Raw genomic sequence first — 13,473 nt, 5'->3', positions numbered from 1 at the left:
TTTTCTCTTATATATATCCAAACATGACCTTTCTCTGCTTTTATCACATAACTAATACTATCATCTCCTTTTCTTCTTTTTTTTTTCTTTTTTTATATATATCTTGTGTATCCAAACGGAGCCTTAAAGAAGAGAGAATTTGAGATTTGTAAGGATTTTGTATAGAGAGATGTGAATGAATAAAAAAGAAAATTGAGATTTACAAGGACCAACAGGCTAGTGGCCTAACGGTATCGGGCTTCTACTTTCTAAAGAGAGGTTAAGGGTTCGAACCTTGATGGGAGACATGTGTGTGTGAGTACCAATTAAGAAATATATATATATATATATATATAGACAAAAGGGCAATTCAGTCATTTAAGTGTTATGATATTTTATATTAAAAAAAATTGATAAAATAATAAAGGGCAAACTAGACTTTTGACACATTTTTAGACTCTATTTGAGTCACATATCTGACAAGGGGTAACACTGTTCAAAAATAGGCTGACTTATATATGGCCGTCAATATGACAAACAAAGGTTGTGTCATTGTAAATTACCCTATTTTTAATGTTTGTACGCTGTCCTTTTTTTTTTTTTTTTTTAAATCGTGGGTGTTCGAGCCGCTTACATGCACCTCGACTAATCCCACAAGACCCTGAAGTTAACGACCGGGTAAGCCTCCAGTGGCCCTGTGTAGACTCGAACAAGTGATCATTAGAGAGCAAACCCAAGGCTGGCCTTGCGAAGACTCGAACTAGTGACCATTAAGGAGCAAACCTAAGGCCTGATTAGCTGAGCTACCCCGCAGGGTTTTGTACACGGTCTTCTTAATTGAACTGAAATTAAAATAAATTTTTTTTCTGGTAGTTATAATTTAAATTAAATTTCGAAGCATATGTTTTCTTCATTATTACACTTAACTTAAAATAAATAAATGTTAAACAAAAAATATTAATGTCATTTTTTAAAAAAAAAAATTAGAGTTTGATTGAAAGTTGTAGGGCTTGCATGCTACTCCTAGCATTTAAAAATAAATAATAGAAAAACAAGATTGGTCCACGATTATATATATATATACATATAACCTTGTCAAGATGGAAGAAAAAAGGAGGAAAAGTCAAGTCTAACAGATATAGGTCTTGCATTTAAAATATAAGAAAATAAAATAAAAAAACCTGTCCACGATAATTAAAGGTCTGACTCGTATGATTGACTAATGGGAATACAATTGTTCAACAAACTTCTTATCTAAACATTGTGATTACATTGCACAGTCTTACAAAGTCATACAATCAAACAATTGGTTTTGCAAATAAGTAGATCATATATTAGACTTGAAGCATGTTTGTCTGTTTAATCACTCTTTTTTTGGACCACCGTGTGAATGTTAATCATTAGCAAAATTCACTCACTCTCTTTTTGGACCACCGTATGAACGTTAATCATAACAAAATTCCTTATTTAAATCCAATCAATTCATAGGTGCGCAAGGATAATCTGTATTTTTTTCTTCCAATAATAATAGTCAAATAATTAATGCGATCTCATACTTTATACCGAAAAGGAGGTTATTAAGAAGAGCTAACCATCCATTGGTTTCAAGACTTTTATGTTACTAATATATTATTTGATGTATCTTTATCCTTAATTTCTAACTTCAATCTTTAATTATTTTTTTCTTTGGGTATCCTTAGGGACCTGAAACACTTGAAAATTTTGGGTTATTGACTTCTTTGTTGAACAATCAAAACTGCTTTGTTGAACAATCAAAACCGAAGATGTGGCTAATAAGAAAAAAATGGTTTTATTTTATAATTAATTAATCGTATTGAAACATGTGTGAAGAACCTAATTAAATTCATAACATACTCAGGATTTTCAGATCTAATTTAAAATTTTAGGATCCATTCGGTTTCAAAATACTCCCAAACTGAACCGTGTGCACCCCTAATTAATGTCTAGTAAGCAACAATCTTAGTTAGCACTGTTTCAAGAAAGCCAATAATAAAAACACATCAAAGTTCAATTGCCAGAGGTCTGTCATATTTCAGTAGAACAATCTTAAATTTATTAACTATAAACAGCAAGATTGTTTTGTAAAGATCTCTACAATCACTGAACGAAACCATAATATAAACAAAACCACAATACCGAGGACGACTGTCTTCAACTGCTGGCAGCTGCCTATACAAATGGCTAACTAGCTAATTAAGGCAAAGGAGCCCCTGGTTTAAATGTCAAGACAGACAGAAGAGAGCAGAAAAAACCAAAACAAATATCACAAACAAGCCAAGCTCTATTACTAGTAACTGGTAGTCTCCAAGAAACTATCTATCTGATTTCTCTCTGCTTCGTTCCACTTGTTCACAATGCAGCTTCCAAAGAGGTAACTGAGAGAGCTATCCGAAAATTCGCGGTTTTACTTTGGCCATTGTTTCTGGATGTCAAAGGTGTAGTTGATTTCCAGGTAGCACTTGTCGTCGTCATCAATAAACTGGAATCAGGTGATCAATAAATGAGACATGTAAAAAAAACCAAATTCAGGCTACCAAAAGGGCTGATGGTTTCGGTGTTTATCTCGTCTACCTTCCAAAAAGGTCGAGGTTCAGTTGAGAGGGCCGGGTTTTCAGCGTGTAATGGGATCCCTCTACCCTTTCCAAGGACGGGCAGGCCAGCATATGCTTTTTTTATTGCTGCTCTGCCAAGCCAGCAACTTCGTGAAGCTCCAGGCTCACGAAGAATTAACGAGTGCCGCACTCACCACACCTTACTACGAGTAATAAAGGCTGACAAGCTCCTCGCACCTGCTCCCTATAAATCCAATGGAATCACTGGGGAGGGTGAGCATGGCATAGAAACCCCCTCCCAAGACACGCTGGCCAGGCCATACAGCTTTCCGTCGCCTTAATGCCCCCACTTGGGTCACAAGCCCGCGTAACAAGGCCCGGCACAAGCCGTTTCGAGCCCATGTGAATATAAAGACAAGAATTATTTTAAAATATTCCGATGTGGGAACACAAAGGCTACCATAGAAAAGAACTTGTTGATTCTTTTACCTTTGATCTTGCCGAATATGACCCTCTTGCAAAAAAACCAGATGGAGCAGTCTCTTCTGGCATCTCATGTATGTATGGCTCTGACTGAGGACTAAATGTTCCGAGCATATGCTTTGAGCTATCAACTGAAATGCACACATTAAAAGCTTTCATTAACACCGGAGTGTAATTTTGCATTAATTGAACCTTAACCCTCACTCACACACACACACACAGAAAGAGAGAGAGAGAGTACCCTTGATACCAGTTTTCCACACAGTGTTGGTGTATCTGAGGCCACAAACAATGTTATTGCTGACCTGAATGGAGAATCTGAGACTGTAGGGGATACCTTCTTTCAAAGTAAACCACAAGCCCTTGGGGTTACCAGCCTCGGGAACTGGAAGAACAAGATCAGGTCTACCAGGGGAGAGAATGGTGAGGCTCAAAATCTTCACATCTGGTTCTAGAATTTCTATCATAAACCAATTATAAAAAAGCCTTGTTATTCCATTTGTAAATTAAAACTTAAAACAAAATTAAGCACAAAAAGATTTTTACAATTTATAAACCACAATCCCTCATAAATTTTATTCTATCTGTTCCATATGTAGAAGGAATAGGATATTGAGGACTGACAAAAACTTATATTTATTGAAACAAATAGAAAAAATGTTGAGTGAGAGTTGGCATAATGAAAACATTTATCATCTTAAATGCGGTTATTTAGAAAAATATGAAGAAAAAAATTTATAAAAATTAAAATAAAAACTATGAACTCTGTTGCAGAATTTTCACCAACATTAAACAAGGCAGACCACATCGTTTTTTTACCGAAGAATTGTATAACTTGTCCCTCTCAAGAAATAAATTCTCCCAACCAATGAACAATTCAAGCAGTATAGAAACAACCAAAATTTGAATTTGTGCTTTTTTTAAAAAAAAATTAAATTGATTATTGGGTCAACATACACTATACCAACATAAACTAAGAGCAGTACCTCCAACTGAATTGACATCAACACTGCCAAGAAGCTGTTCTTTCCACCTCCTCAAGCTCTCATCATCCTGAACCAAAAACACATATATGATAAAAAATTCAAGAACAACTAAATTAAGAATCTCTTGTAAGAGAAACCAACCTTGTCTTTCTCAAGATGTTCTTTGATACTGCACTTGGGGCCCACTTGTATCCGAGTTTCTTCGTCTTCTTCCTCTCCCTCTGTCGCGTAACAAGAAGCTCCACTTGGCTGTCTACTAAGTGCCTCCCCGGAGTCGATTACATTTTCTTGGTCTGTAGATGCTTCGCTTGGTTGGGTTGAATTTTCAGTTCCTTTCTTATCATCAACAACCATTGTCACAGAACTTGAAATTTCTCCAATGGTCATAGACCCCTCTCAAGTATTCATTTGATTATAATGAAATAAGCATTGAAAATACAACTACACAACCAAAAAAAGGATAACAATGAGTGAAACAGAGACCTAACAAATGATTAGAAAGAAAAAAGAGACCTTCTGGGTGAGAGAATCCCAAGAAGGTAATGATCAAATGTTTCAAGAGAACTCAACTAAGCACTTGGAATAAACAAACATCATGAGTGAACACTGGTAAAAGGTCAAACCAATAAAAGGAAATGATTTTTTTTTTTTCTTTTGTTCGGTGAAAATGTGTGTTTGTTAGAGAGATGATTTTGTGGTCCTCCGAATATGAATGATGATGAAGGGACTTTTGGGGTTTTCATTCAAGTATGGTAATTCTAGGCCCCTGAAACTACAATTCATAGCGCAAATTTGGGCTACAAAAACGGTTTCTTGACCCTTTCTTTATAATTGTATTAAACTCTGCAATCGGATTGTTAACTCCAAAGTCCATACTCTCCAAACTGCTGGGGAATATGCATATACGTGCTACTAATAGTAAAAGTGATAAATTTTGTTTTAAAGTTACCTTAAAATTCAATAAAAGATAATAATAATAATTCAAATTTTAAAAAAAAAATTAATTAAGAAAATAATTTTTAAAAAAATTCACTCTCATATTTTCCTTACGATTACAGTATTTTTTAGATTTAATTACTATTTATCTTTTCTTGAAGTTAGTAATTTTTATCAATTTAGATTACAAAAATATATTTTTTCATTTTTTTCTTAGAATAATATTTTCTCCCTGGAAAGTTCAAGTCTTTATAGTGAACAAATGTAGGTGTGCGGTATTTGAATTATATATATATATATATATATATATATAATTGCACATATACATATTTCTACTTTTTTGTTTAAACAATTAAACTAAAAGATTATAAACTTTTAGACCCTTCTCTGATAATTCTTTTTCTATCTATTTTTTTCATTTAAAAAAGGGGGTGATTTTGAAACTTCACAAAAATTCCTTTATTCTGATTGATTTTTTAACAAAGGAAGTAACACAATTTCACTCAGAAATGGAAGTTTAAAATAAAATTTTGCGACAATTGTATTATAATATCTGATGAAAGAAATAGACTACAACAGTATTTTTTGAATGTGAATATTAATTTTTATAAATGACCTCACGTAACTATGGAATCTAATAGTTTCATTTTGGTCTTAGTCATTAATTAGAAGTGGATTAATCCCCACCCCGGTGGAGATACCTCTTGTGAAAAAAAAAATCAACTGATAGTGCCTCCAGATATCATGTATGAGATATTAATAAACATTCATACTTTGTACAAAACTAATTCAATAAAAATATATTTTTTCGATGCTTTAAATGCTATACTAATATGTTTTAGTAAATTATTCAAATAAAAAAGAGGATGAATAAACCAAAATTCAAATCAGCACTCTTAACTGCAAATAAATATATAATGATCCATTGGATCATTTTGTTTTAGCACTCTTTCTTTCTCTCAACTGTTGTAGTGTCATGAGGAGTTACATAACAAAAAACGACTTACAGCAAAACGTAAAAAATAAATAAATAAAATTGTAGAAATTAGAACCTCCCCAGAATAAAAATGTACACAGCTCATTTGACCTCACTCACCTTCTGAATCCCAGAAACCCCAACCCCCTGATAAAAAGAAAAATGTACACAGCTCTTTTCAACTTATTGAGACTATCTGCAACCTAATTAGCTATCCAAACACTGTCTGCATCAGATTACATGGTCTGCTAGGGATGCCAATCTTGAGTTCAGTACCACCATGTAGTTGGCTTGGGATTGTGTACATATCATAGAAAGGCTCATGAAGGCTCATCGCTTTGTGGGCCACCAAATACAGGTCTCATGTAGGCATCATCAAACCTTCTCCAGTAGGAATGAATAGTGAATACCGGCCTTTCTATTAGCATTGACAGACTATTCTTTGCACGGAGCATGTTTGTGGCAGCAGATTCTTCGAAGGAAAGCAAGGGAAGAGTCAGGTCCTCCTTAGGGGTCGTAGGTTCTCGATGAATTCGATTGTTTCCATTGTAAGGGAGCAAATAACTTATAAGTGGCTTTGTCAGAAAACCAAACACCTGCAACAGAAAATCATACACGGAGTGAGAATCCGGAAACAAGTTTCGTCATAATCTTGCAAATATGTGTGTAATTTTTAGGGACTGGAACTACAACCTTGCTTGAAGAATGGATGAAGGCAAGGATATAGTTGAAAAGAGAGAGAAGTTTGAATTTTACAAGAAGTAGGAAAGAGAACACAACTTGTATTTTATTAACTTACAATGGTACTGTTTTAACCAAAAAAAAAAAAAACTTACAATGGTACTGAAGAGAACAACAATAACAGTAATGGTGACCATTGCAGCATTAATAGGATCAGATGTAACCCCAGAGAATGTGAACTGCGTCAGCCAAAAGAGAAAATTAACACACTATGACACTACTGATGTTACTATCAAATGCAATTTACTGTATTAGCGCTCCTATCAAGCAATCTCAAACCTTCCATCACGATAATAATAATAATAAATAAAATAAAAAACTGTCGCACCTGTTTGAATGCCAAAGCAATAGAGACAGCCCCCCTCATTAGCCCAGCCCACCAAATGACAATCTAGACAACATAGCAAACCATCAAAGAGTGCAATTTCATTTATTTTTATATGCAGAAATGGTGGTTATGACAAACATGAGAAATACTCACCTGGTGTTTGAACGTGATCAACGATGAACCCTCAGCATTTCGGTTCATGTAATTGGAAAAGGCAGAGAGGGGAAACACAAAAGCAGCGCGTCCAAGTAATATCAGCAAGAGCACGGTACTGTATATACCTACCGAAGTACCAAAACTGTAACCAAGAAACAGTAGGAAGAAGTGGATGGCAAATTTATTTCAGCTATGGAAAATCATCTAATAAATTTAGTTGCAAAAAAAGAGATGGCTTTATTGCGTATGCTAGTGTTCATACCCACACATCTCTACCACTAAAAAGGATAAAATAAATTATCAATCTCTACCATTACACCTTTATTTGTGATAATGAGAAAAAAAATGCAACCCAAATACATTCTTTTTCATATTCTCAATCTGTAGATCAGAAGTCTAAAATTGGACAAAATCAATGTAGTGTTTTCATGGGAACAAGGTTAGACTTTACGTTGATAATAAATAGATGTCATGTATTTGGTTGTTGGGCTCTACGATAATCATGGTTAAATCTGAAAAGTTGTTGACTAGCATGAGAGTACAGGTAAAGTACTCTCCACTTAGTATATATTATTAAAAGAACAGCACCCCCATTCGGTTATCTGAACCATTTATTTTCTTACAAAAAAATTAATCAAATTTAAATGATAGATCATCATATGAGCATTTTTACCTTAGTTTGCTCATTTTCCACTTCTCAATGTCCAGAGCATCCATTCCCACATAAAGAAATATAAATGTTTCTGCAATAAAAGACATTCCTGCAAATACATGCCTGCAGATGAGAAAGTGTAGAGGAGTGGTTAATAATGTTTAAACTATTTTCTCTCTTGCAATGACTAGTAGCAAAACGCTCCAATTATTAATAACCATTACCCAAAAATAAAAAATGAAAATGAAAATAATAAATCGTTGGAGACACTAAATTTATTATCTAATAGAATTGGAAAATAAAAAAAAGCCATTACCCATTAGTAGTCCAACCTAGAAGGGGAATGATATAATTACGAAATATTAGTTTTTTCAGCTAGTCAAACTTTTACACGGGTGATTCCTTAATACAGTAGTAAAATGCTCTTCCTGTCAAGCTTGAGATCATGAGATTGAATCTTAAGAACAGTCACTCTGTGCATATAATGCAAAAGGTTAATATGTATTCAGTGACCCCTCCCAGCACCCTCGATTTACAAGGACCTAACTGGATAATGATCCTAAGTACATAATTAAGAATTTTCTAAAAGTCTTATGAGCAATATTTACCTTATGTCAATAAACTTTTCTAAGGTACAAGGAAAAGAGATTCTAATATTCTTTAGAATAATATTTGTGGGATGAGCAAATTACCATGTATTTGATTTGTCGAGAACTTTGTTGTCACACCATGATCTATTTGACATTTTCTCTCTCTCTCTACACACGTATACATTCTAATAACTAATAAACTTATATTTTTTTAAAAAAACATTATTTAGTAGTAGAATTGTTAGTTATCGTAGGATCAAATGTTGCTTGCTTTCAAGATCATCAACTATTAGGACTATTTAATAAATAAGCTTGGATTGACAAAAGTGAGTACACTGGCCTAGAATAAGAGCAGCCACATTTTATGCAAATATAAGGCCAACAATTGGGTATGTCTCCTTTCTATCTCCTCCCAACATGAACAGTATGAGAGACTAGAACTAGGTAATTTCCCTTTTATAAGTTACTATCAATTATTAAAGAGCCATCATAGGGTTGAGTTTTTTTTATTAATGTGCAACAAATGTTACTGGTATTACTACAGATACACAATTTATTAATACGTGCCTGGTTGTTATCCTTGAACTTTCAGTCACGTTGTGCCATGCATAGTGAGACATAAGAACCCCACAGAAGAAGACAGTTAGAATCCCACTTAAGCTTAACAGCTGCACAAAGGAAAGGTTAAAGACAAATGGTAGAAACATCATGGATTTCACAACAGCTGGAGACATGCACATATATTTGAAGAAGAAATTGCAAGAATTGCAAAAAGAACATGGTGTATGGAAACTATTTTAACATAAAAAATCTTTATACACGTTGCATATTACAACTGGTAAAATGTCCCACAACTCATCTAACAAGATATGAATCATCAAAATCTGGCAAGATAGGGACAACTGGACATTTGAATAGAAGAAGTGTAACGCCAAAAAAGCCACAACAGTCCCTTTTCTTCCCAAAAACTAAACAAGAAAAGAAATGAAGTCCAATATTAAAGGACATTGCCCACTAGAACACACTCTGTGTTTCGAGAATTACAAGTCATTAAACTTGCTTACACGTGCTTAATGAATAAAATCTACTAGACTTGGGACCTTCAAAATTTAAGGAATCTAACAATGCTATGGGGGTCATTGTTGGTATGAAGGTACAAGATTGAAATAGCAAGCATGGGAACCCCAATCGAAGTATAAGAGCAGCCACTTTGTGCAAAAAATAGTGTCTCTCCCAGCACCCTGCTAGACAGAATGGCACTGGGTATCAAACAACCTTTTTTATAAACTAAATCAATAGTCTTGTGAATTTGTGTATGGTAGACAGAAAATGACATAACCAGGCCTGTGACCTAGTGGAATCTCATCTCCTTTCAAAGCAAAAGGTAAAGGGTTCAACTCTCCTCCAACAACATTGTGGGAGTTTTTTCCCTAAAAAAAAAAAAGTGGCATGTACATTAGAATAATACACGTTGATAAGATAAATTGAATGAGATCAGACCACGTCATTACCTCAGCCAACATGTAGGACAAATATGCCATTAAAACCATTAAAGAGATTTCACGAACACTTGAATGTCTGCAGAAAAATATAAATACAGAGTTCTATAGATGTCACACAATAAAATGTAATTTATTTGACTCAATCATTTATAAAATAATATTACAAAACTCCTATACTCCCACGTCCATGAAATACAGAACCTTCCCTTAAGTAATTTGCAACATAAGTATTACCTCCCAAAGCACAGTGCTTTAAGCGCATACGCCGTCAAAAGTCCAGCCTGCCCAAAAACAAAAACTAAAAATAAAAAATCAAGCCTACTTGTACAATTGTAGAGGAATTGTGCAAGGTATTTCAGTTGGTTTATGTTCATTAATGAATGCAAAGAAAACAATCTATCAAGATTGGCTACTCATCATTAAATCTGTGCTGATCAATGTCGGATCAATTTAGGATGTGGAACTAAGCAAGTTATCCAAGCCAGGAATATTTATATATCGCTTCATTTAAGACTTCAATGCTGAACAACGAGCTCAAAAAATAAACAGAATGCATCAAACCCTTAGAATGGTCCGTTGAAGCTCTTTTAAATTGATAACCATAACGGGCCAGTTCTTCCATTACTGATTTTATATATATCCTGCCCCTCTCCACTCTTTTCGACATGAGGTTCTATTCTGATCAATTTAAATCAATCTACATAGCTCACAACGCACTCCAATATAACGAGCATAAACATAATTTGAATGCATATACTGTGTACCATGTTAAACGGTCAGTTAAAAAGTCACTTTAAGCTTTATACACATAACAATCTGCATTGTGGATATTATGAGAATCTAAACTTACACCGACTCCAAGAGCAGTGCTTGTGGAAAATAGGTATATGAAATCTCCAAGGATATGAACAGCTGACCAGCCATTAAATGTACTGACATCAAGCTTTTGAACTGCATTGAAGAGAACAACTGATGTTGCGTCATTCACTACTCCTTCCCCAAAAACCAGGCTGTACAGCAAAGGAGTCTCATCTTGCTGTAGAACCTACAGGTAGATTTCATATCTAGGAACAACCATGATAGCAGCTTCCATAATTAATGAAACTGAATATCTGAACTCATATAATCAACTCTAACTAACCTGCAGAGTACACACTGTATCCGTTGATGAAAAGATTGTCCCTACAGCTGGACCAAGAGTAATAACATATAAGATTTCACCCCATATAATAGAATCTACTAGTAAGAAATACTAGTGCATGATGATGATGGAATATGCTAACTGTAACATAGCACAAAAGATAACATGGATGAGAATCACACCAAGATAGTCACGCGCAGACAATCCAACGAAGCTGAACAAAGGAAACAGCCACCAGCTGCCTAAGTAAGAGTAGCATTGAAAAAATTAGAGTGCATCTCGGCGAAAGTAGCATAGCAAAACCTCACAATCAGGCTGTCAAGTTGGCAAATAGACAAGTAATTGAATGGAAAATGAGTGCCGGACAGGGAATATATTACCAGCCGTAATAATGGCAGATGATATGAAAACACCAATAATTCCAAACAACATGATGGTAAAGAAGTTATGGAAGAACTGTTTCTTCTTGACCTGAAATCTGTCAAAAGTAAGCTAGAGAAGTTAACCCCGTGAAACATTAAGCAAACTACACTAAAGAGTTAAAAAGTGTAAACCATAACAATGTGTCCTTACCCAGCATTAAATATAATAGGCGGAAGGAGATATATAAAGAACAGTTGTTCATCAAATCTTAGGATATGAGAACTTGTGCCCTTGCTTATAAACAAGATTATTGTTCCACTAATGCATCCCTGTAGGGCAAAAGAAATCACAAAATTTTTAAGTGAAGTAAAAGCTAGCAATATTCAGAACACAATTTCAGGTTTCAACAGAACAGAACATAACAGATTTGTCATCAAGGTCTCATGGTTGGGAGTCTTTAACCGGTGTTTATCGGCCCTTCATCTCCGTCTCTGGTGTGTCCGAGTGTCTCGCCACTAACCCAGACTTGGAAATGTACTTCCGAAGCCAACAAATTACAAGGATGGTTTGTGTAACCCCAATCATGCTACTTTGCAACTCCCTCTTTTGCTATTAATCCAACTAAATTTAGTTTGCCATGTAAACATTAGCTTGGCATGTAATGCTGCTAAGAATCAACTATTCTAAGAAGTTTAACTCACAGAAGAGCGTACTATACATATCATCAAGAAGTCTCTCATGTGGCCAATTAAGAATGTGATGTCTAATTTCTTAGGAAGTGTAATGATTCGAGCACAAAACCTGCTGTTGTGATACCATATAGACAACTTATCACTCTCAAATATTGAGCTAAATTTAGTGAATAGAGATGGCATATCTTTAAATATTTATATCATAAAAAAAAATGCTGCAATTAAGTGACTGCTTATCCACATAGCTTAACAAGAGATGTATGCATATGGATTTCTTGCCATTCATTCGTGCCAATCGACTTTCAATCTCGATCACCAACATTACGAAAACTTAAATTTCGTGTCTATCAACTTTCAATCTCGAAGACCAACATTAAGTAAACTTAAATTTGGTTTATATCTAGACCTATGTGAAGGTGCTAGTTGGTAAAGAATCTTGCAATATAATATATATTCATCTCGACTTACAGGGTTCAATGAAGAAAGAAATCAAAGAACGATCCATTGTGTCAGAACAAGATAACACTAATATTTATAAATATATATACCCCAAACCACGTACACAAGTTATATACAGTTAGTTATTGTAGGTGTCATTTATCACCAGCCACGTAGACTTGGCACACGAACTGTGACTCAGTAATTTTTCCTCCGTCTAAATCAATATATCCGAAAATTGTATAGTAAATTTTCAAAAATCATTATAACAGATATATCAACATCCAAAACATTATTATAAATCAAACATACAAAACAACAATGTAATATTTTTTTTAACCTGCCACATATAATCATACAAATATATCATTAAAAGAGAAATTTATATATTTAATCAACATAATCGTAGAAAATGGATTATTAATAACAAAAAAAAAAAAAAAAAAAAACAGAGTCTTACTATGATAATAGCAGTGATAGATTCGTTGACCCATCGATTTTTTTCAAGCAAGTGTCCGATGACTATACAGAGACATAGCACAGCGACGAACACTGTTACAGAAACCACCTGATCATCATCATCTACCTTCAATGCTGCCATTAATTTAGAAAACGCCATATTAATTAATGCTTATAAAAACTTTTCTCGGAGAAAGGAACAAATCTGGAAATGATGTGAATCTCTTCTTGAGAGCTCAACAGCCAAGAGACAGAGTTTTTCCCGGGAAACGTAGTACTGAAACGTGGCACTATATATTCATGACGTGGATGACACGTTGCGACTTCTGCCGACTTTTTTTTTCTTCGTTTTCTTTTTTACTTTTGTTAGTTGTGAACCTTTAGGCATATGGACTCTCCAAGTTTATAACATTAATATTTTCTTTATAGCCACGTCAATATTTTTTATAGTCACACTAATATTTTAAAATATCTAAAT

At 34.3% G+C, this 13,473-nt stretch overlaps 2 protein-coding genes across 2 annotated transcripts; both read right to left on the bottom strand.

The window, feature by feature from the left end:
* Positions 1 to 2,051: 2,051 nt before the first annotated feature.
* On the bottom strand, positions 2,052 to 5,033 carry LOC132308382 (rho GDP-dissociation inhibitor 1-like). The gene is made up of 5 exons (XM_059806444.1): positions 4,163 to 5,033; positions 4,022 to 4,088; positions 3,277 to 3,495; positions 3,042 to 3,166; positions 2,052 to 2,479 (listed from the first exon to the last, which is right to left on the bottom strand). The coding sequence occupies exons 1-5, from the start codon at positions 4,406 to 4,408 to the stop codon at positions 2,405 to 2,407; spliced, it is 732 nt and encodes a 243-aa protein (XP_059662427.1). The 5' UTR covers positions 4,409 to 5,033; the 3' UTR covers positions 2,052 to 2,404.
* A 1,220-nt stretch (positions 5,034 to 6,253) lies between these two features.
* Positions 6,254 to 13,137, bottom strand: LOC132309929 (sodium/hydrogen exchanger 4). The gene is made up of 14 exons (XM_059808180.1): positions 12,997 to 13,137; positions 11,617 to 11,735; positions 11,424 to 11,521; positions 11,226 to 11,285; positions 11,044 to 11,090; positions 10,753 to 10,947; positions 10,137 to 10,183; positions 9,912 to 9,978; positions 8,968 to 9,068; positions 7,832 to 7,933; positions 7,156 to 7,300; positions 7,003 to 7,065; positions 6,770 to 6,853; positions 6,254 to 6,529 (listed from the first exon to the last, which is right to left on the bottom strand). Exons 1-14 carry the CDS (start codon positions 13,135 to 13,137, stop codon positions 6,254 to 6,256), a joined length of 1,545 nt encoding a protein of 514 aa, XP_059664163.1.
* Between the last annotated feature and the right edge of the window lie 336 nt (positions 13,138 to 13,473).

The sequence above is a fragment of the Cornus florida genome, unplaced genomic scaffold, assembly GCF_030987335.1.
Source record: "Cornus florida cultivar Cherokee Brave unplaced genomic scaffold, ASM3098733v1 CherokeeBrave_3.0.0_Hap2_Chr05, whole genome shotgun sequence".
Taxonomy (NCBI): domain Eukaryota; kingdom Viridiplantae; phylum Streptophyta; class Magnoliopsida; order Cornales; family Cornaceae; genus Cornus; species Cornus florida.
The sequence above is the reverse complement of the archived record's forward strand: the minus strand, read 5'-3'. Positions and strand labels throughout refer to the sequence as shown.

Bases quoted from the DNA above. Each gene is read 5' to 3' on its own strand.
- LOC132308382 (XM_059806444.1), bottom strand. From the start codon at position 4,408: ATGACCATTGGAGAAATTTCAAGTTCTGTGACAATGGTTGTTGATGAT. The intron at 3,496-4,021 runs GTACTGCTCTTA...GGTTTATGATAG, and splicing joins TGATGTCAATTCAGTTGGAG to AAATTCTAGAACCAGATGTG. The intron at 2,480-3,041 runs GTAAAAGAATCA...ACCTGATTCCAG, and splicing joins CATATTCGGCAAGATCAAAG to TTTATTGATGACGACGACAA.
- LOC132309929 (XM_059808180.1), bottom strand. From the start codon at position 13,137: ATGGCAGCATTGAAGGTAGATGATGATGATCAGGTGGTTTCTGTAACA. The intron at 10,184-10,752 runs GTAAGTTTAGAT...GTTTTTGGGCAG, and splicing joins GCACTGCTCTTGGAGTCGGT to GCTGGACTTTTGACGGCGTA. The intron at 9,069-9,911 runs GTAATGACGTGG...TCCTTTGTGCAG, and splicing joins TGTCCTACATGTTGGCTGAG to CTGTTAAGCTTAAGTGGGAT.